This window comes from Clarias gariepinus, chromosome 20 (genome assembly GCF_024256425.1).
Source record: "Clarias gariepinus isolate MV-2021 ecotype Netherlands chromosome 20, CGAR_prim_01v2, whole genome shotgun sequence".
Taxonomy (NCBI): domain Eukaryota; kingdom Metazoa; phylum Chordata; class Actinopteri; order Siluriformes; family Clariidae; genus Clarias; species Clarias gariepinus.
The window spans coordinates 15,787,140-15,811,310 of NC_071119.1; the positions used below are offsets into that span (position 1 = coordinate 15,787,140).

General features: G+C 38.5%; 2 protein-coding genes across 7 annotated transcripts in view; both read right to left on the bottom strand.

Annotated features, from left to right (window-relative positions):
- Window positions 1–6,555: 6,555 nt before the first annotated feature.
- On the bottom strand, window positions 6,556–16,035 carry si:ch1073-291c23.2 (uncharacterized protein LOC799862 homolog). Its single transcript, XM_053480344.1, has 7 exons — window positions 15,951–16,035; window positions 13,922–14,055; window positions 11,203–11,313; window positions 10,513–10,569; window positions 10,167–10,319; window positions 8,197–8,310; window positions 6,556–7,073 (listed from the first exon to the last, which is right to left on the bottom strand). The coding sequence occupies exons 2-7, from the start codon at window positions 14,036–14,038 to the stop codon at window positions 7,035–7,037; spliced, it is 591 nt and encodes a 196-aa protein (XP_053336319.1). The 5' UTR covers window positions 14,039–14,055; window positions 15,951–16,035; the 3' UTR covers window positions 6,556–7,034.
- A 1,859-nt stretch (window positions 16,036–17,894) lies between these two features.
- vit (vitrin) overlaps window positions 17,895–24,171 on the bottom strand; it is a 38,380-nt gene continuing 32,103 nt past the window's right edge. For all 6 annotated transcript variants that reach the window (XM_053480039.1, XM_053480038.1, XM_053480037.1 and 3 more), the window contains 3 exons: window positions 23,024–23,250; window positions 21,251–21,764; window positions 17,895–18,948 (listed from right to left, as the gene is read on the bottom strand). In XM_053480039.1, coding sequence (XP_053336014.1) covers window positions 18,770–18,948; window positions 21,251–21,764; window positions 23,024–23,250 — 920 coding nt within the window. In that variant the 3' untranslated portion in view covers window positions 17,895–18,769. The remainder of the gene's footprint in view (window positions 18,949–21,250; window positions 21,765–23,023; window positions 23,251–24,171) is intronic.

Sequence of the window (24,171 nt, forward strand, 5' to 3'; positions counted from 1 at the left end):
AACACAAAGCGTTAGTACTAGCAAAACCTGCTTTATATTGACCCGCGTTTATAAAGCAGTCTGGGGAAAAATGATTAGCGCAAACGTGAACGCATTTAGGTAGATCGGCGGGGACGTTAGCTTCAAAAACAAAATTCAGCCACTGCGTCCTCAGCGGCTCAGATGTCGGTAGTGAATTACGACGGCTGTGATCGCTATTACACCCAACAACTGTACACCACACTCGCTTAGGCAACATTTTGCTCCAGCGTCGAAAAACAATGGCCGACAGCTTCTTCTCACTCGGGGCGGGTCTTTGATAAAACATCAGTGTCAATCAACTATAGTAGGAGCGGCCTCTGTTTGTGTGGCGTCACATCTACAGACATTTGAGATTGGCCTGATTTCAGAGGGGGCATGTTATTTTAATAAATGAAAAGAAAATCACTGGGTGGCTCTTTATCATTGTAGAGTGGTTGTGTACACACTCTCCTAACACACAGTTCAGTCCAAACAGCTTGAAAAAGTGCATGTAGGACCGTATGACCCCTTTAATGTGTCTGTGTGTGCATGCACATTACACATTACGCACATACACACACACACACACACACACACACACACATAGCGCCTGTGCGCATAAACGGAAACACTTATCTGTCTGAATTTATTTTTACTTTTTTTAAAGGTAAAGTGCAGGTTAATTTGTTTGTTTGTTTGTTTTGAAATACGAGCTCACTTCCGGAACGAATTATGCTCATAATCTAAGGTGCCACTGTATATGCAAAGTTGATATCATTATATTGGGTGCCAATCCATCGCAGGACACACACATTCACATGTTAATTCACACACTATGTGTGAATTATGTGTTATATGTATGTGGTTTCAGTTAAACCGTACCAATTTCACCTTGATCAAAAATGTCTAAAAACCAGTTTACATTGCACTTTGGATTTGTAGTTTTTATTAAAAAAAAGAAAGAAAATGAGGCAAAAAGAGAGATCTTATTTTTTTAAAGCTAATGCTTCTTTGTCTTCAGTATAAAACTAGGAATTTATTAATGTACCTGTAAGAACTATGTTTTTTTTAAGTGGGAATATTTTCAGAATTCTTATAACACTTTTTTAAAATCGATGCAAGCATTTGATTTCGCCCCTTTCTGGTAGGAAAATGCTATTGCAGGCTACTTGCAGAAGAACATTTTAAATCTTGTGCAACACCCTTTTTCTCTATGAAAAAAATTCAAGTGGATACAAGTGCCAAGTTTAACAAAGATAGACTTACACAAGATGGTAAGTATAAGGATGAGCAATGTTTATCTACAAATGTGGAAAGCATGAGAGGTATAAGAGATGCAGTTCTTTTTTAGATAAGTATTTATTCTAAAGACACTGCTGCTGAGTGAATGACGTAGACTGACAGTTTGTTTTATTTTTTCTCAAAGAGTGTCGAGGAGTTTGCATTGAAGATACCAGGAAGTAGCGACGACCACACACCATGGAGCCACGGAGATGGTGATGAGGAAAACAAACTGGAACACTCCTAGAAACAAGGAGTACAGGTAAGTAGCTTGGTAAGTATTCACTTCTTACTTGCACTTTGGAGAATCTGTCCACTTTTGTTGGTACGAGCCCAGACACCAAATGCAGCATGGTGTGTGCTTTTATGTGCTTAAGTTGATTGGAGCCAGGTGATGGTAATTAGTATTCCGGAGATAAAGGGCGTGGAGTTTGGCTGAGTTCGGAGCCTGGCTCAACTGTGACATTACCTCCTCCTCCAGGCTCTGTGGACGAAACAACAGGGTTTTGATATTCTTTTGATAGTGAGACGTGGAAGGTAGGGTGAATGAGATACAGTGCTTGTAATTGTAATCTATACCGGGTTTATCTGCTCCAGGACTGTAAAGGGACCAACATACCTGGGATTGAGCTTCTTGCAGGGCTGACAGAGACGCATGTCTTGAGTCGAGAGCCATACCTTATCCCCTGGTTGGTATGTTGAAGCGGTAGATCGACATTGGTCAGCATTGATTTTGTGCCTGCGTACAGCTCTCTGCAAATGGTTATGAGCTTCTTGCCGACTCTCTCACTTTCCCAGAACCAGTAGTCGACCGGGGAAAATAGTTCTCTGTTCCAAGGGAATAACGGGGGTTGGTAACCAAGAATACACTGGAAAGGAGTGAGACCAGTTGTAGGTTGAAGAAGAAAATTTTGGGCATACTTAGCCCAGCCCAGGAACTGGTTCCAGGAGTTCTGGTGATCATGGCAGAAAGTATGGAGGAAACAGACGATTTCGTGGATCTTACGCGTTGTCTGCCCATTTGTCTCAGGGTGATATCCTGAGGACAGACTTACTGTCACACCTAGGAGTTGGAAGAAACCTCGCCAGACTCGCTGTGATATAAACTGGAGGCCTCGACCTGAGATGATATCCTCCGGAATGCCACAGTAGCAGAAGACCTTGTTGAACAGCAATTTTGCAGTCTCAATAGCGGTTGGTAAGCTTTGAAGAGGAATCAATCAACATCCCTTTAAGAATCTATCCACTATGAATAGTATACAAGTGTGTCCCTCAGAATCGGACAGATAGACCACTTCAGTGAAGTCTACTCTTAAGGTTGACCATGGGCGTTAAGGAATGGGCAGGGGCATGATCTTTTTCGGTAGGTAAGTGTCGAGGGGTCTTTGACATGGCACATTTCTAACATCCATTAACATACCGCCTCACGTCTTTTTCCATGTTGGGCCACAAGAAGCGATCCTGTAGCAGTGAGAGAGTATGGTCTATCCCTGGGTGTCCAGTGCCCAATGATCAGTGTGCGGAGTGGATAAGGGGATTGCGATCCTCTTCCAGAATGAATCTGCGATGTGGTGGCCAATGTGGTGGAGTGGCTCGAGCAGGCTCTGATACGGATGGAGGATGTTCCCAGTGGATGGGGTTGACAAAGATCTTCTCTGGGAGTATGGACACGGGTTCTTCTATGGATTCACTGGAGGTGTGTAATCATGAGAGGGCATCTGCCTTCTTTCTTCCGCATGTTCTTTGAACACGGAAGATAGGAGATCTTGAAATCGAAGCGGGAAGAGAACATGGCCTAACTTGCCTGCCTTGGGTTAAGTCTTTTTGCCTCCCTCAGATACTGCAAGTTCTTATGATCTGTCAAGACCAGAAACTTGTGTGTGGCCCCATCCAACCAATGTCTCCACTCGTCTAGGGCCATCTTGATTGCCAGCAACTCATGGTTTCCGATGTCATAATTTACCTCCACCGGGTTCAATTTTCGTGAGAAGAAGGGACATAAATGGAGTTGAGGTGGCTACTCCTGCTGTTGGGAGAGAATGGCCCCTACTCTGTTTGTTGATGCCTCCACTTCCACCACAAACGGGTGCTCTGGATTGGGATGAATGAGGATTTGTGCTGAGACGAAGGCTTGTTTGAGCCCTTGAAAAGCAGAGGTGGCTTCTGGGTTCTATTTCAAAGATCTGAGTTTTCCATTGAGGAGGGAAGTTTATGGGCTTGCTGTAATGCTGTAGTTAACTATAACCCTATTATTTCTGTAAATGTTGGCAAATTCCAAGAATCGTTGTAATTCTTTGGTTGTAGGTTCAGGCCAGGTGAAAATGGTGGATACCTTCTCCTCGTCCATCCTTACTCCATTTCGGGCGATGATGTAGCCGAGAAACTTGACTGACGGCTGGTGGAAGGAGCATTTTTCTGCTTTGAGGAATAGTTGAAACTCACGTAGCCGTTGGAGTACCCCGTGATGTGTTGACGGTGTTCATACTCAGACTTGGAAAATATTAGGATGTCATCTATGTAAACTATGACAAACTGGTGAAGGAAATTTCGGAGGATCTCATTCATGAAGTTTTGAAAGAGGGCTGGGGCGTTGACAAGGCCGTAGGGCATCACCAGATATTCGCAATGCCCTGTAGGTGTTACAAAAGCCGTCTTCCATTCATCTACCTTACTGATGCGATTAGGTTGTAGGCGCTACGGAGATCCAGCATAATCTTGAACAGGCTGATTACTTTGCGTCAGGTGATATAGCTGTTCTCCTGCCGCCCCTCACTGTCAGTCCGCCCGAACACCTCCCTGAAGTGTGACACAAAGAGATCATACAGTAGGATTCCATCAGTGGTCCCAGATCGATTTCGCCCACAGTCCAAAGTACAATCCATTTTGAATCTATACAGTGTTTTCGCTGACCGGAGGAGCAAATTCAGACAGAGACTGATTACTATCAAGTGTACCACAGACCGCCACATAAGATCTTTTCTCCCAACGGCCATAACTCATACACTATGTGGATATTCACTGACAGTCCTAACAGTAATAGGACAGTATTACTTACCTGTATTAATAATATAATAATTGCAATATTACATCTCAATAAAATATGTACTACAATTTTACATAAAATAATACAATATTACATATAATAATAATAATAATAATAATATAATGTTACATACATATATTAGATATGTATCATATTTAGTGTGCAATAATGTCATAATGTCATATTTAATGTATTCATTTAAGCTATTTAAAAGTTTAGTGTGCAATGTACTTACTGTTTTAGGACTTTATGTAAGATGCAATATGGAACTTACTATTTTACTAACTGTATCACTTAAGGTATTCTAAAATTTAGTGGGCAATATGGTACTGTTTTAGGACTCTTTTTATTTTATCCTTTTTTGTAGTTATTTATTACTTTTCCTTCCTACTGGATAACAACTGTGAGCAACTGTAACCAAGAATAAGCAATTTCCCTCTGGTATTAATTACGTTCTTTGAATCTTGAATCTTGAATAAAAAAGACGGTGAAAATTATACACACATTATAGATCAAATTACACCCTCTCGCCCAATATAACTAAGTTTAGAATGCAAAAAGAGAAACACCCAGTTCTTGTTTGTCACTAAATTAAAATTATAAGTGTTCTAGATTTCACAATCAAAAAAGCCCTTTATTAGACAGTACATAAAAGCATATTTTTGTGAGGAAAAAAAATCCATCTCTCTTAAATTATATGCACTTATATGTGATTGTCGAACATCCTAGGCGAGGCTAAGTCAGGTCTTTGCTGTTATAATAACCTCACCTGTTCTGGGATTCCAGTTAGATTTTGGCGTATGTAAGCTCTGGGCGCATATGGGTTCCACATCATCCCAAAGGTCAGGATTCTGTCTCTTTTTTACTTTCATTTTATTATCACATCATTTATATCACTTATCTATCACACCTATGGTTACCATTTGTTGACTGTCACCAAGCAGCCAAACAACTTTCATGCCCGAGGTCAGAGCTTGATGACTTATTGTTCGGTGACATTTACAACTCTATGCTTTCTGATAATTGCTATTATTGTCAGGGCAGGTTACACCTCCTTGGGCGCATCATGTTACCTTTTCTTTCATCCCCAGGCTCAATAATAATGTTTTTATTTTTCAACAAAATAATCCAAAATATATGATGCTTTGCAATAATTTTGATCTTTAATCGTTCTAGAATAAAATTCCGTTTTGTTGAGTCTTTTATACAATGAAAGCATTGTTATTATACATACATTCATTCATTCAGTCATTCATTTAATCTTCTATACTGCTTATCCTGTACAGTGTGCCAATCCAATGCAGGGCGCATACACACACAGTACAGGCAATTTGGAAGCACTAATTAGCCTAACAGGATGTTGGACTGTGGGAGGAAACCGGAGTACCCAGAGGAAACCCATTAAGCACGGTGGGAACATGCAAACTCCATGCACACAGACCCTGTCATTGTAACAAGAAAAATTATATAATGCAATATAAGTCTTATGTCATTAGGAGGTCTAAAATAGTTATAGATTTAATGTTAAGCTACTGGATATTGAGTTAGATAATGCAAAGTTCTGGGAGGCACAACTAAATATTTAACAAGCTTTGTTTCAAAAGGTTTGTTACAAATATAATTCCACTTTTAGTTTACACTGAATAGGGTATAGGGTATACACTGTGCACAGAGCAGGAATACAATCCATGTACTGGTATGTTTTGGTGAGATGAAATGTAATTGGAGAAGCTAGAGGAAACCCATGCAGAAACAGGAAGAACAAATAAAATTCCCTTTTACAGACACTCAGCTCAGGGTCAAACTAGGGACACTGGATTCATTTATCTCACTCACTCACTCACTCACTCATCGTCTATCGCTTTACCCTTTATTCAGGGTCCGGGGGCAGGGGGCCTGGATCCTATCCCAGGAGAGTTAGGGCATGAGATGCATAGGAAGCTTTACACTTTTAAACATATGACCACAGATATGGAGTGAATTTTATCAGTGTCCACCTTAGTAAATTGCGCCATCTACTGTTGGACATGGCAAATGTATTTATTTAGTTCCTGTCCCCAGGGGTTGCATTAGAAGGCTAAAAATAGTTTTTTTTCCCTTTTTAATTAATTTAAATATTGGCAACATTCTTTAAAAAAAGTTTTAAAAAAAAAGTTTATTTGACAACTGATGGGAATGATTGAAATGCATAATAACTATTGGAGTAGCTATAAATGCAAACATACATTGAATATACAAAAAAGCATTTATTATAATCAGTGGTTTTTTACATCAAAAACATAATATTGTTTTGTTATGTTTATTTAATACAAAATCTTTAAAAAATGATTATTTGGCTATATACAGTTCTGTGTATGAATTAGTACAGTGTTTACGTGTAGGTTATCATCAAATATTTCCCTTCTCATTTTTTTTATGCCAAGAGGGGGAAAAAAATAAGATATAATAATGATTATGCTCCATTCTAAACACTAGAACATAGATAATTTTTCATTTCTCAACATTTTTTTCACATTCATTATTTAAAGCAATAATACAGTGTGGCCCAAATAGCTGAGTTATTTAGCCATTAAGCCAATGGCTTTCCTGTCACAAATAGCCTGTTCTTTTTGTTCTTTTGACCTTTTTAAACAGTGACTTGTTGTAATGAATGCTAATAAGAGCTCTCTTTCACCAACCAGCGTTCAGCCAAGATCTCTCTAAATAGGCCTCACTCTGATGAAGGTGGGTAACGCATGACTACTAACATCTGCGGAAAGAGTCAGAGAGAGAGAGAGAGAGAGAGAGAGAGAGAGAGAAATTACTGGATTTTGTCACAAACAATAAATATTACAGATTCACATCAATCTCACATTCATGTTCTTAAATAAATAGTACTATATGACGTTTTGTGGTGGTATTTAAATAATTGATCAGTAAATATTCAATATACTTAAATTGTAATATAACCCAAAATACAGTGGTGTTCAAAATAATAGCAGCGTGTTGAAAAAAGTGAGTAAAGCTCCATATTCATATCATAACTTTTAATTTAAATCACATAAATGCATTGGACACCCTGCACATTCTATTCTGAATCACAACATGAAGAAAAATGTGCTAAATGTATTATTAGTTTACAGAAAGTGAAGAAAAACAAATATTAGTCTGTTCAAAATAATAGCAGTGTGGAGTTCAATTGAAGAGGTAAATTATTCTGTGAAAATCAGGTGTCTAACAAGTTCCCCTTATTTAAGGATAAATGCGGAAAAGGTTGTCCTGTGAGAGAAACGTAATTTCGATTCTCTATATATAAGCAGCATTTTGGTTCCAGACCAACAAGATTGACATTATGGAGTGGCCAGCCCAATCCCCAGACCCTAATCCAATAGAAAAGTTGTAGCCTGACAATAAAAATGTTTCTGAGGCGAAACCAATAAATGCAGAGAAATTGTGGTGTGTAGTACAATTGTCATAGATGTGAAGCAGAAAGCATGGTTATACAACTAAATATTAGTTCAGAGATGCACAAAAAGATTAAACTTCAAGCATTTTTGTTTCAACAGTAAATTCATCACTTTATAAAGATGAGTGATGACACTGCTATTTTTTTGAACAGACTAATATTTGTTTTTCTTTCTCACTTTCTGTAAACTAATAATACATTTAGCACATTTTTCTTTATGTTGTGATTCAGAATAGAACATGCAGGGTGTCCAATGCATTTGTGTGATTTGAATTAAAAGTTATTATATGGATTTAGAGCTTTAATCACTTTTTTCAACACACTGCTATTATTTTGAACACCACTGTAATTAAAAATAATAATTAACTGCATTATTCATATCCCAGCTATGGAATGAGGAAGTTAAAAAAATTATAATGATTTTAACCTGTGTGTGACTTGATCGTAGTGCTAGACGGGCAAACACAGACATGGCGATGAGGATCACTCCTGCTATCAAGCTGTGGAACAAGAACACAGCTTCCAGGCTGTAGATTTGCATCTGAGGAATGGGAAAAAATTGTTTAATAACAATAACCATAATGCCAGATAATTTGGTTCGATAAATCTGAACAAGTGTTGCAAATTGATTAGTGAAAACAGAGTCACAACATCTGCAGTTTAAAAAAAAAAATCATTTCAGGCTTTCTTTTAATTGGAGCAATTGTGAGCAACTGTATCTTGAATTATCATACTAAACAGACATCAAAGTGTTTAAAGATGATATGGATGTATAATATATTTTAATTTTTACTATGATAACAGGCATGATTCAACTATAAGAACACTGTACTAACTGTTATGCATGGTTTTGCATCGTGTTTTTTTTTTATTATTATTTCTTGCTGCCAGTGGTACTGTTGTATGGAATAATGAAGAAGGATTACATCAAAATTCTGAACCAAAACTTAAAATTAAAAGTTATGGTGGTTGAAATCTGGACAACACTGAGTGTTCCAACAAGATAATTACCCCAGACATACATCTGGACCGGGTGTGGAATTAATATGTGGAAAGAAGGCTTAAACGTTTGGGGCCCCAACCTTTTGTGATTAACATTGTAATTTATTCCCATTTTATGACCACGGTAGGTCATACACTACGGGCAATTTTGGAGTACCAATGAATCTAATTTGTATGTTTTGGGCTGTGGGAGGAAACCAGAAGTAGCCCTGAGGGAACATGCAAACTCCATGCACATAGACCCGATGCTGGAATCTAACCCCTGTCTATGGAGTTGCAAGGCAACTAAGCCACATTTAATGAATAAAATAATGAATGGGGTTTTCTCATTTTTTAAATGTGCAGTATGATGTGAAATCATTTTTTAGATTTAAGATTAAGACCAATTCAAAATTCAAGCCCAATATAGCCATACCATTCATGTTTATGATGAGTTTGTGTAAACATCTGATCACAACTGTATCACCCCTGGCAGACCTTTTGGTGGCTTAAAATAACCTACTGCCCTGGCATACTGTATATTGTAGTGTACCGGAAACAGCATTTCTTCCTTAGACTAGCCTTTACTAAAGGTAAATTAATATGAAGGTATTATAAGTTTTACTTGTTTATTATTAATTTTACCTAACTGGTCAAGACATAAATTTCAGTATCAGACCTTTTTTGGACTTTGTATTTAGATCAGCAGGTCAACCCTCTTTAGGCTAAATACATCAGATAGCATCTTATTAATTCTACGATTTTGGTAACATCAAATTTGTTAGATGGTGTAGATGTCAGTAAGATGCATAACTGAACTATAATTTAATGTATAAAAAGTTGCCTTAATGCTTTAAATTCAAAACACAACCCTGACACAGGATATCTGTATAATACAGGCAAATGTACATACAAATAAGAAGAGCCCACTCTCTCACTCGATCACTCACTCATTGTCTATACGCTATATCCTGTGTATAGGGTAGTTGGGGGGCCAGGAGCCTATCCCTGGAGACTTAGGGCACATATTCACACACTTATTTACATTTGGGAATGCCAATTAGCCCAGCCTTAGGTTTTTAAACACAGGAAAAATGTGCAAACTCCCAAGGCAGGTGTGACACCACAGTGCTAACAACTAAGCCACTGTGCTGCCAATAGGAGGAGCCAAAATCACTTGATGTTAACATAAATTATGATCTGATTCATTTATGTACCATAGGCATTATAAAATGACTAGCTTTGAAAAATACAATAGATAGATACAGTAGATAGATAGACAGACAGACAGACAGACAGACAGACAGACAGACAGATAGATAGATAGATAGATAGATAGATAGATAGATAGATGTTCTTCTACACAAATACAAGTGTCCATTCTTATCCACAAACCTTCTGTTGATGATAACTTACATAATGTTCCGTGACTACATCAGTTTCGTTGAAGCCGAAAGGATCTCGATACATCATATAATGACTATGTGAGACTAAAGTTTTGCTGAAAATGATTGCACCAATTATAGTCCCCAGTATTGCGATGATACTAAATGCAAGACTAATTGTGACCTGCAGGGGGGGAAAGTAAAGTTCATATCAATTTATTTATATAAATTGTCCGTTTATTCATTACTTATCTTGAAGCATATTAGTCACTAATAGAAAAGTCATGTTATTTTGAGAGGAAGGAATGTAACTCCAAAGGTCCTGGCACATCCTTTAGAGGTTGGGAATATATTATAAAAGCACTTAAAGAACTCACAATCTTTTTTGTTGGGTTACGTTCTGATTGTATGTAGAGAACACCACATATAAAGTACTGCAAAACAGAAAATATACATTAGTAAGAGCTTAAGCACATCACATAGATAAGCATTCGATTAAATGGTGTTTTGCATAATTACTGCTGCTGAATTGGTGATCAAAAAGAACTAATTTGAGTTCAAGGGAAATGTTTGTTATAAAGTAACCATAAAACTGTAAACATTCACACTACAAATATAAACATAGTACGGTAGAACAAGTATAGATGTGCTGTCTTTTTCTGTCATTCTCTTATACTATAAAATCACCATAGTTATTCACTTTTGAGCATGCATATGTAATTCTGCTCATTTTAGCTTAAATTAGTTTCTAGTTTTTGTATATAAGCATGAATTTATACAAACTATGTATTTAATAAACTGTGTAAATTTATGTTAAATATATGGAAAATAATAAGAGGCAAACAACAGAGCATTAGTATAGATTTGTTTTATAGTATAGTATAGTATAGTATAGTATAGTATAGTATAGTGGTAATATAATAAAATAGCCCTCTTGCAGCAACTTATTGTCAATCAATTTAGAAACATAATATTTAAGAAGAATCACTCAGGATTCAGAGTTTCAGATGTATGTATGTTATTTGTACCTGTCTTTTTAACCATGCTAAGTCAAATAAATGTTTTACCAAGATGCCCAGCCAGAAGGGGCTATATGTTTCTGCTGAAGTTTCCAGGATGTCACTCTTCAGAGGAATTCCAAAAATGAACAGACACAGGCCGAGGAACAACAGCACAATCTTGAGAGAGGAAAACATAATACAAGTCAAAACGGTATGTTACAAGAGACAAAAACAAAAATCTTACATCACTCAAATATTTCTATGTGACTGCAGATTCACTGCAGTACTATTGTTGTGTATTTCGCTGTTCAGTTTTATAAATCTGTCATGTGTTTCGCCCTTTAGAGCTTTCCTGTTTTGTTCATGTTTTTTGGTTGTCTGTTAATAAATGTCTCTACATCTGTGCTTATGCCTTGCCTGCATTCTCTCAAACCTGATAGAATATGAGACTGACAGTGAGGTATAGTTGATGGGTATTCCCTAAACAAATTGTGACAATATCGGCAAGACAATTAGACTTAGCAGGAAGTCACCTTGCCATCATGCGTGATGCCAGGAACACTGCAGAGCACACAGGAGAGAGAGAGAGAGAGAGAGAGAGGAACAAGATTCCACATAGCGCCCTGGAGGGAGATAGCCAAGCTGTTATGGGTCAACTTGTCAGCTATGATACGATGCAGGCCTTTCTTATTACAGTGCAACACAATTGGAATAAGTGTAACATTGCTACCTGCAATGACCAAAAAGAAAGGACCAGAAGGTTCAAGTGTGACAATGTTCAGGGTGAGGAGGAACCACAGAGCAAGTGTGGACAGAAGGCGATAGCTATTAGCCTGTTTGCTCTGTTAAAAGTCAGGGTTTGAGAACTCTGTGTCTGGTCCATCTCCCAGGTTTGAGAACTCTTTGCTTGCTCCACCTCCTTGTTTGAGGATTTCATACTTGTTCCACCTCCCAGGATTGTTGTGCTCACGCCACCACTCGCGTTTGAGAACTCTGTGTCTGATCCATTTTCTGGGTTCAAGAACTCTTTGGGTGACCCACCTCCTGGGTTTGGGGATTCTGCACTCAATCCATGACCTGAGATTGCCGATTCTGTGTTCCGTGTCTGCTTCGACGCCAGGTTTGAGGATCTCGTGTATGCTCCCCCTGCCAGGAGTGAGGACTCTGTATTTGCTCTGCCCCTAAGGTCAAGGACCTTGAGTTCGATCCATATCCCGAGTTCGTGAACATTGTGCTTGCTCCAGTCTCCGGGATAAATCAAGGTTTTTTTTCTGTGTCAGTCCTGCACTCAGTCTATAGAACACGCACTTCAACCTCTGTGTCGGGGGGCTAGTGGTGTGGCTAGTGGCACCAGTGTGTTTACTGATGCTTTTCTATCATAGTCAGCATGAACTTTTTCAGCTGTTTGTGCTACAGTGGCTCTTCTGTGGAACCAGATCAGATTGTTTAGCCTTTACTCCTAACGCACATGAGTGAAAAAATGAGTCTTAAGTGTCCACGACCAAGTTGTTGGTTCACTGGTTGCCCTTCTTTGGACCAATTTATGCAGGTACTATCATCTGTTTCCTTGGAAGGCTCAAGAGGAAATTATGGTTGTTGAGATGCTCTGATGCAGTTGTCTAGCCATCACAATGTGACCTTTGTAAGTCATTCAAATCCTTCTTCCAAGACATCAACTATAAGACAGCTAACAATGAATTATAGGTAAATATTAGCTGTAATGGATCCTGTTAAGTTTAATTAATCATTCGTTAAAAATCACAGACTTGGTCCCCAGTGGTGCAGCGGTAACATCCAGAGATCACAAGTTTAAATTGCAGGTGTTGCTGTAGCCTCCCGCAGCTGGGGGCCTAGAGAGAGCTGGTCGATCAAGCTCTCTCAGAGGGAGGGATAGGAGGCACTTTAGTGCTCTCACATCAATCACTGGCGTCTGTGAGCTCACGCCAGCGGAAACACTGTCCTCCGAGTGTGTTACACCATTTCCAACGTTGCATCACTTATGCACACAACAATCTTCTATATCTTCTATAATCTATATGTGTTTAAGGAGTTGACAAGCTAAATGGTTTGATGCCATTCACCACTCCCAGAAGAGCCGAGAGAACTTATATGTCATCAGTTCTACTACAGTATGTTGGTCACCTAAGGGGCATTAAAATTAAATGGCACAAACATCTAATAACTCACCATTCTTTTTTAAAACACAGCCCCCATAATTCTTTTTCAGGACCACTTTGCCATCCTTGTCATAATTTAATTAATTCTCTAACTAATTCTTCTCACCTTGCCCACCTCCTTTAAGATTTGGAGCTGTTGTTCAATCACTTGTTTATTTACTTCATTTTGGAATTCAGTATTAACATGCCAAGCACTGAGGTCCATTATGGAGAAATTAGAAGTTTCAACAGGACTTACATTAGGATACAACACAAACTGAAACCATTTTATTTTGTGCTTGCAAGAAACCCTGGCATTTTATGTTCCACTTTCATATCCATGGTGTCTGATCCTTTGGGCTGTGGTATTAGGTCATATGGGTTGTTTTATTGCCAACTGCTTAGCCTAACATAGTATGTATGAGGGGTCATGAATTAAGCCACCACTCACTTCTTCATATTAAATTAAATTAAATGGTTAAATATAAGAAATGAAACAATAAAATGGTTAAATAAAAGAAATGCACACAAATGTTTTTTTGTGGCTTAAGACCTCTGTGTGCCCTGACCATGTCATCTTTATACTGTTTGATGCATACAGGAATGTGTGAGTGTTTTCTCTTTCTCACCCCAACAGTTTTTGGTTCTCCTTTGAGGAAGCGATGCAGAGGTTTACTGCCACCAGTAGTTTGTGTGGTTGGTCCCACAATCTCCTGCATGGGCTCACTCCCTGCATTTGTGTCCATCTCTGTGAAGCTTTTGGCTAAACAATTTAAATACAACATTTTAGATACTGAAGTATTAGTATAGGTGTATGTATAAAGTAGTCGATCTCCAGGAGGGAGAAAAAAAAGTTAATAATTAATACTTAGTAACACTATGATAAACTTGTGGTTCTTAGTAGTTAGTGGGAATTTAATAAGTATTAGTGAAGAACTATTCAGTAAACGCTTTAAAATGAAATTACCATATGAATATTCTGAGTCATCAAAGTCCCAGTAGCAGTGATGATGACAAGATCTTTTTTACTTTCATCTTTAAATTTTTTACATTTAGATTTCTATTTACATGGGGCGACTATTTATTAGTGTACAGTTGTATTGGTTACATATTATAAAGACTTTCAGGGGTATCATGGGAAGATTTTGGGCAGTTGTTTGTATTGGGTTGATCGGTGGTCACAGACATAATACAACTACTACACAGCCTATTTAATTTGACATGTTACTACCCAACAAAAAACAGGTACTACAAACTCATAATGATGGTGTAAAATATTTAAAAAGTATCACTCACTCACTAATCGTCTATCATGCTTTATCCTGTATGCAGGGTCGCGGGGGGCTTGGAGCCTATCCCAATAGACTTAGGGCATGAGGTAGGGTACACCCCTCTATGGGGTGCCAATCCATCACAGAGCACGCATACACACACCCATTGGCATACTACGGGCAATTTGGAAATGCCAATTAGCCTAATCTGCTTGTCTAAGTACTGTGGGAGGAAACCCACCAAGCATAGGGAGAACTCCATGCAAACAGACCCAAGGCAGGAATCAAACCCGCACCCTGGAGGTGCAAGGCGACAGTGCTGACCACTAAGGCACCGTGCCACCTTACAAAGTTTGAAATGAAGTTTAAAGTTTATTTAAAAAGTATTTTAGCACGCATTAGCTATCCAGTGTTAGCTGTGCTATACCATAACACACTTCATTTTTAAAAGAGCAATTTAGTTTCGACTTCCATCCAGCCTGTAGGGTTGCATCAATGATCCATTGAGCAGTATTTGTACGGACATTATAACATGTTTAGATTAGCAAGGTCGTCTTCTCCTATGCACAACAAGGGTGTATGAAGTACTGTACCTAGCTTGTATTGATTTAATATGTTTGCTTATTTAATATGTATGGATATGTTTTCTCCAGGGAAATTCTAGCTTATGCCAACACAATATTAGCTGGCTAGAAATGTTCTTATTTTAGAAGTTAGATTTTTAATTATTAATAATAGTTAAGATTATTCAAATATTTTATAAAATATTAATTTATATCTCACTCACTCATTGTTTATCCTGTACTGTATACAGGGTCATGGGGGCCTGGCGCCCATCTCAGGATACTTAGGGTACGAGGTGGGGTACATCTCAACTCATCGCAGGGCAAACACTCATACACACACTACAAGCAATTTGTGAACGACAATTAGCCTAATCTGCATGTCTTGGACTGTGGGAGGAAACCAGAGGAAACCCACCAAGCAAGGGGAGAACATGCAAACTCCATGCACACAGAGACCGGGTCGGGAATCGAGCCCGGACCCTGGAGGTGCAAGGCAGCAGTGCTAACCACTACACAACCGTGCTGCCTGAATTTATAGCTTATATTTGATATTGATTTATCCTAGTTTTAAAAACTTTGCTATAGGTAATAAGTAAAAAAGTAAAAGTTGATAAGAGTCATACAAGTTCATTGTTCATGCAAATGTGTCCAGTTTCCCTCAAAGCTGTTGGAGGATGTTTCTATACTTTGAGTTCAACTACTGACACCACAGACATGACAATACACACCACAGTTATTATCTAACACAGTTGTGCAATCCCAGCAAGAATCTTCTGACTACATGAATATACCTAAACATTAGGAACTTAAACGTAACATACCTTCAACTGTGTGTGGGTGAGTTGCGAAGATTTTAGAGTGTTTCACAACAGCAAAGATGGGAGGGGGAGAAAGGGGGATGGTAAAGAGTGGGAAGAGTAGGGCAGGAGGTGGAGACTGACACCATGTTTGGGAAAGTGTGTGTGTGTGTGTGTGTGCGCGCCATTCCAAAAGTTCAGTGCAGCTCCCACAGAAGAATCTTTTATTCTCGGGAATATGTGAGAACTTTGCAAAATCCTTATAATCATCAAGCACATATAAATTAATTTGGGGGAACGGTGTATGTTTGGGGAACGGAATGAAAGAGAAGTGAAGAAAGAGAAAGAAAGCGGGAATGAGAGGATGTAAACAAGGCCACTGGAGTAGTGGAGTGGTGAAGAGACACGATACAGCTGGCTCACACAGTCAAAGGCATTCATGCTGTTTTAAGTTGATGCAGATGTTGACTGCCAGATGTACAGCCCTATGCTTTTTTAAACCGCTTCGAGTTAATGATAACACAGTGTAATCTGAACAAAATGTTCATGTAGAAGTCTAATAACCAATGGAATTTAGATTAATTACAGTGCAATGTTATGACATAATTAGGGACTAACTACAGTCACAAAAATGGAGTAAATTAAAAAAATATTCTCATTAACATAAAGGCCTAATAAATGTTCCAGGTCCAATGACACATTCTAGATTTTAAAATCAATACATGCGCTTGTCTCAGTATAATTAAGGATATGGACTGTCCCCTCAACAGAGCTCTTTTTGTTCAGCTGTAAATAACATTCCTTAAATTTCCTGGGAGCTTCTCCTCTGATCCCACCCAAGTCACTGCACACAGCTGCAGAGGAAGCCATTCTCTTGTATGGGTTTTGACTAGTTGAAAGGGTAAGGGGTTTGATGAAGGTCCAAGTAATTGACTCCCATCAATGGCAAAATGTTACATTTACATTTCAAATTATATTTAGTAATTGAAGATAAAAAAATCTGGGGCCCCCTTTAATACATTACTGAAGCCTGTGATGTTTTAGTCTGAATTTTGATATATATTATGGAGCATGACTGTATGGATTTGTTGCCATTCATACAAGTCATCTTGTGCACTGATATCAGAGGCAGCAGATTTTCCTATTTTTGTGCACAGGGTGATTGTCATGCTCATAAATCATAATACTTTCAATTGAGTAGCAACATTTGCTGACGCAACAGTGATGATCAGGTGTCCATATACTGTACCTTTGGTCATATACTGTATGTACTGCAACTTACGAACACCTATACACTTGAATATAAATATAAGTACTCAATCAACCAATCATGTGGAAACTGCGCAATGCATTTAATCAGGTATATACCGTACAGGACGAAAAGGTCCAATCATTGTTAACAGCTTAAAGAATGAAAGATTGACTAAGGAATGCTTTTCCAGTCTTTATCTGCTCAGTCTTATACCCACTAGAACCTCAGATCACTTTTCACTGGCTGGCACAAGTTAATCCTGATGTAGTCTGATGTAATCCATCAATCTAGCGTTTTTTTTTTTTTGTTGTGTGTGTGTGTGTGTGTGTGTGTGTGTGTGTGTGTTTTAGGTTCTTTTTTTCTCCCGCACCATTCTGGGACTGAACTCTAGAGACATTTGTATGTGAAAATTATGTGATCCTGATCCTGATGATGTGAACATTAACTAATGCCCCTGACCTGTTAAATGACAGAATTACTCTAAGGTGCAAAACCACAAAAGAGGATTCATTAGTCATCAATTCAACTGGAATATGGTCCGCTGATATAAAATCTGATACAATCTTTTCAAATTCTAGTAAATTTCAGTAACATTTAATATCAATAATATTTATGACATTAAAAGCATAAAACTTCCATTTTTATCTATTACCCTTATAAGAATAAAGACAATTTTTTCTCGTTGTTAATTAAACAGATGTCCACACTTGCAGGTATTCGGTATCATCTTTTTATTACAAATTGCATTAAAATAAGAATGTCTGCCACTTACACAGTCAAAATCAATAGACTTTATTTTATTGTGTATATGTACAAATAGAACAAATATTACAGAAATTTTAAAAATGAAAAAGCTGAGAAAGGTTTGAGAGAATAGTTACTATCACGCAAAAAAAACAGAGAAATTCGTTATTTTCATTCGTTATTCAATTTATATCGGTTTTAGTCAAAACCGGTGCTTAGAAACATATCCTGCAACATGCAGCTTTCAGTTTAAAAATTCATTAAGTATTAGAATCCATCGACTTTATTACCAGAACACGGAAACATACATAGACATGTGGAAGAACCAAATATAATACAAAAATAACTTTTAAAAACCCATACTTACATTATAAACCTTAGGTCACAAGTCTTCTCTTTATATCATATTTATTAATGAATATTGTACTTAGGTCATTTGTTTAGAAAAATAATAATATATATAGAGCATTTTTGTTTATGTATATGTAGCTAGCGAAACATTTATTGTATGCTTTTTTCATGGAAATGGAATAGTTATGTTAGTACTGTGTTATATAAATATATAATCTATTATTTGTTCTCACATCCCTCACAACTAGACAACAGACTTCCTGAAGCCATACATGCTGCACTGCTTCCTTAAAAGCCCAGTGCCAAATACCTCTGCTTAAAGAAAAGTGCCAACCTTAAAAACGCTGGCACTGGCCCAAATCTCCTCTTAATAATGCCTCAAAAACACGAATAAGGTATTTATGGTAACACTACTACGGTACCATCATAAAATACTTCTGATGGGATTGAAGCTCCTAGATGATCCAGTCCCGATCCGTTCCGACCCATGGCCAGCTTAGTTCCGTGGCTGAGAGTTAAACTCGTGGCAGATGTTGTTTATAATCTTGGGCACATATTTGTAGAGGTTGTCAAACTCATCCACAAAGAAGGAGTGATCTTTGTCTGGGTCTGTAGCGATGTATTCCAGCTCATCCTGTGCAGCCCAGGCGATGCCGACGGAGTAGGCGATCACACCTGATCAAACAGTTTGCATTTAGTTCAACTTTAGGAAAACCTTTCAAAAAATGCTGATTATCCTGTAATAGCAAATTTACCAGCTGATAAAATTCTCTTTTGCATTGCCACAAATATTTTCAACCACAAAGATTTTCAGCATATACAATACATATACAATAAAGTTTTTTCATCTAAAGTTAAATGGATTTGAACATGATATCCTCATGTCACAGCTGTAACATTATGACAGCCTGACAAATACTGAGTAGGCCCCCCTTTTTGCTGCCCAAACAGCCCAGATCCTTTGAGGCATGGACTTTAATAGATTTCTAAAAATATGTTGTGGTATCTGGCACCAAGCAATCAGGAGCAGATCCTTTACTTCCCATAAGTGTCAAGGTCAGGCCTGCATGGATCTGACTAATTTTATTTTTTTACATATTCCAAAGATAATCAATTGGATTGACATCTGGAGGCCAAGTCAACATGCACCTGGCCATCTGCTTTCATCAAACCAGGCCACCTTCATCCACCTTGCTCCATGGTCCAGTTTTGACAGTGGACATAGGTCAGCATGGGGTCGTGACCGTAGGGCAGCTACTGTATGCGATATCCAACATCCAACAAACCTATGAGGAACTCTGTGGTATGACAACTTTCTATTAAAACCAGCATGAACGTTTTTAGCAATTCGAGCTAAAGAAGATCTTCTTTCGGATCGGATTCTCCATAAATAAAGTCAGGAGATTGACTAGGCAAGGGTTCCTCAAAAGGAAAGGGCTGGTGTGTGTGTATGTGCAGGTTTTCATTGCAACCAAGCATAGAGTTTATTGTGGTAGGGTTCACCACTTATTGTTCTCCTTGTAACAGTTGTCTTCTCGTTCCTGGTTGCCCTGAAACCTTTAGAAGTGACTACTGGCTTCCCTTTTACCTTCCTTATTGTTAATTTGAGTTTGGTCATGCTTATGAATATATACATTTTTGTTCATAATTATAGGTCAATGTATGTGAATATATAACAAAAACACAAAAGGTCCATTGTAGTCTAGAAATTTAACCAAAATTAATACTTTATAATACAAATATAGATATAAATAGAAGAAACAATTTATGGTTTTACGAAAGTTCATATGGTATTGACTAAGGGTGTGCCAATTAAATGCACACAAGCAGAAGTTTTTTTTTTTTTTTTTTTTTACATTTGGGCAGTCCAATATGGCTTTAGAAGGATGAATTTCATGTTAATTAAAATTAATATGTGCTGCATGATGCAGTTACTTCTTTCATTACCTCATCCTTAACAGCCTGCTCATGATCAAGTAATAATAATAATAATAATAATAATAATAATAATTTTTATTTATATAGCGCCTTTCCAGAGCTCAAGGACACTTTACAATTAGAGGGAAAAAAAAAAAAGAAACATGCAGAGGACAGGTGGATTCAAGTGTAACATTCTGAAAACAAATGAGTTTTGAGTAGAGATTTAAATATGGAGATGTTGTTAACAGAACGGAGAGAGCGAGGTAGAGAGTTCCAGAGTTTGGGAGCGATAACACTAAATGATCTGCCGCCCATTGAAGAGAGGCGGTACCGAGGGACAGCAAAGAAACCAGAATCGGAGGAGCGTAAAGAACGGGTCGGAATGTAGGGGGCAAGCAGATTAAAAAGGTAAGTGGGGGCTAAGCCATGTATAGATTTGAAAACAAGGAGAAGAATTTTTAATTTGATACGGTAGACAACTAGGAGCCAATGGAGATCAGACAAGATTGGGGTTATATGAGCAGAGCGTTTGGTATGAGTCAGTATTCTAGCTGCAGAGTTTTGAATATATTGTAATCTGGAGATGGAGCTGGCAGGTAAACCAATAAAAAGGGGATTACAGAAATCATTGTGTGATGAGACGAATGCATGGATGAGAGTTTCAGCATCTTTGGTACTGATGAAGGGACGCAGTTGGGCAATGCGGCGTAAATGAAAGAATGCAGATTTAGTGACAGATTTCATGTGAGGCTGAAAGGAGAGTGTGCAGTCAAAGATTACTCCTAAATTTTTGACTCCTAAAGTAGTTATATTAGGATACTAGTGTGTTTACATTTTGAGAAATTAAAATGTAACCAAATTAAGTTGTTAGAAAAGATCAAAGATTAAAAGAATATTTTTTTCCTTAGACCATTTAAGACATTGTGTGAGATTTAAAAAATGCTTCAGTGTTTAATATTGATGATTTTGCACTAGCCAAAATTGTCATTATGCCTGCCTCGGCAACATACGTTTCTCCAGTAATTCCACAGATCCTAAAACTAGCTGTAACACTCACCTGAGCGGTGTACGGCCAGAGCAGGTGCACGTACATCATCATAGGAGCGGCCATCTGTGATGACAATCATGATCTTACGCTTGTTTGGCTTGGACTTGCTGAAGAGCTTCTCAGCAGCGTAGGTGATAGCAGCACCTGTGCTAGTACCGCCACTCCAGTAATTGATGCGGCGGATAGCATTTAGGACATCGGTCTTGGTGTTATGCTGGCCAAAGGCGAACTCAAGTCTCTGCTCGTAAGTGTACTGCACAGCACCAATGCGTGTATCCGTGTCGGAGATCTCGAACTCGCGGGACACATTGGCCACGAACTGCAGCACCGTACGGAAGTTGCCGGTTCCGACGCTGCTTGAGCCGTCAATGACGAAGGCGATGTCATTGGCGTTCAGGCAGGTCTTGCTGCAAAGGAGCCGGTCGGTGTCGCATAAACGTTTCACCAGAGGCTGCGCTGCCTTCCGCAGTGCGAACCAGCTGGCCACTGGCAGTGAGTAGAAGCCATTGGTCCTGCACACAGCCTGGTAGAACAGATTTTGACATAAAAATAATGATATTTGTAATTTGTGGATGAACACATCTACTATTTAAAGACAACATACAGTTTAATATGGATACAGTTGGAAAGACTGGGAAAACCTTCTGTACTGAAAAGTTTTGTTAAAAGTTTATACCAACACGTACCGTAAGGACATCAGGGCAAAAATGAAACTTATTTGAGATTTTATAATTCTATTCTGATCAATAACAAATGAGTATTCTTTTAATTACAGTTCATGGAACTAGATAGTTCAGGAACATTAGAAAATTTAATTCTCACTCACTCAATCATTGTCTATACCGATTTGTCCTCTATACAGGGACGCGGTGGGCCTGGAGGCTCAGAGCACGAGTGATGGTGCCAATCCATCACAGGGCACACACACACACACACACACACATGCTCATTTACACACTAAGTGCAAATCAGGAACACCAAATAACCCTAATCTGCATGTCTTTGGACTGTGAGAGGAAACTGGAGAACCTGGAGGAAACACACCAAGTACAGGGAGAACATGCAAACTCCATGCACAAAGACCGAGGTGTGAATCAAACCCCGACCCTGGAGGCACAAGGCAATAGTGCTAACCACGAAGCCGCTAACGATTATATTGTTTCATTGCCAGAATCTGTAAATGTTGTTGAGTTTTTTTTTTCTTGCATCAGCTAACACATCAGCATTGTGTCATACCGTCTAAAAGCTTAAATCCCTTTTATAATACAATCTTGAAATGCACCAACTACGACTCCCAAACTGCTTTGCAGCCCATAGAAATGGCTGAAACAGACCTTAACATACAAAAACTTTGTCACATTCTTAGTCACCATCATGCCAAACACTTACGCCTGGACTCAATCCTTGGCAAACACTTGCCATGTATTTGTAAAGTGAATTCTTGCTTTAAGTTAACAAGTCTCATCAAAAACTGTGAGGCTGTATGTTATTACTCTGGTTTATTAACTGTTTCCTGCTTTTTTTTTATGCCTTGTCTGGTTTAGCTGTTGTACATTACCTGACCCAGCTTTTTTTTTTTTTTTGCATAATCTTCCGTGAAGTCCAAAATTTGTTCAGCAATTTTAATAATACCTCAATAACCTGCCATGTCTTTGCCATTCGACACATTACAACTCTGGTTAAAGTAATGCCTCTCTTTGCTTTTAATACAGATATAAGCACTAAACACTCACAGGCTGTAACATTAGTTTATACAGTACTGGTAATATATTTGTAGATTACCTTGTCCACAAAGTTGGCCTCAACCACATTGTGCTTCTCGCTGTCATCTGGACCCTCAATGGTAACGAAGAAAATGTTGATTCCAGATTCCCGTGCCAATCTTGAAGCCTCCTCTACTTTGTCTGTAGGCCAGCCGTCCACCAGCACCACAGCGACATTGGGCGCCCCACCTCGGTTTCCATTAGCATCACTGAAGAAATGCTTGTTGATGTAGGAGAGGGCTTTCCCTAAATCACCACAAGGGGGCAGAAGGGAGCACCAGTTAAAATAAACAGATTTTTTTTTTTTTTTTCAAATTTGCCTTCAGGAAAATAATGAACTCAACCAGATAGTAAGCACGAATCACTGTATCATTGCAGCACAAGATTTTTGCGGAACTATTATGTAATGAGTTTTTTCTTTGACTCTTTCATTTTGAGTCATTTTACACTTGCAATGTATGCATTTTCATCTTCAGTAGATATCAGTGTCTCCTTGGATCCCGACCCTATACTTTGATCACTGAGTAAGCCAGAAATACACCCTAAATGGTATGCCATGCACAGCGTTTACACCTGATGCAATTTAAAGTCGCTAATCTCCCTGTTTAAGAAACCAGTGGAAACCGATATGCACATGGGGAGAACACGCGAAGCTACACAGAGATAGCAACCTAAGCTTATTATCGAACCAGGGTTGGACTCCGGAGCCATGAGGCAGCACCATTCTTGCTTGTAAAACACAGAATGTGTTTTAATGTGTGCTTATTATAGTAATCAGCAACTACTGGGAACAATATTAGTTGGGAGTATTAACAGTCTGTGAGTATGGAGTTTGCATGTTTTCCCCGTGCTTGGTGGGTTTCCTCTGGGTTCTCCGGTTTCCTCCCACAGTCCAAAGACATGCAGTTTATGCTAACGGGCGTTCCCAAATTGCCCATAGTGTGTGAGTGTGTGTATGTGTGTCTGCCCTGCGATGGATTGGCACTCCGCCCAAGGTGTACCCCCACAACCCAGTATACAGGATGAAGCACTATAGATGATGAGACAATACTGTGCTTGTTCTAATATAGGCATAAAGTTCTTAACCACCTAAGCCATACTTTAACTAACTGAAAATTACTAACTGAATATCACACTCCTATTTTCATACTTCTGACTCAAGAGGTT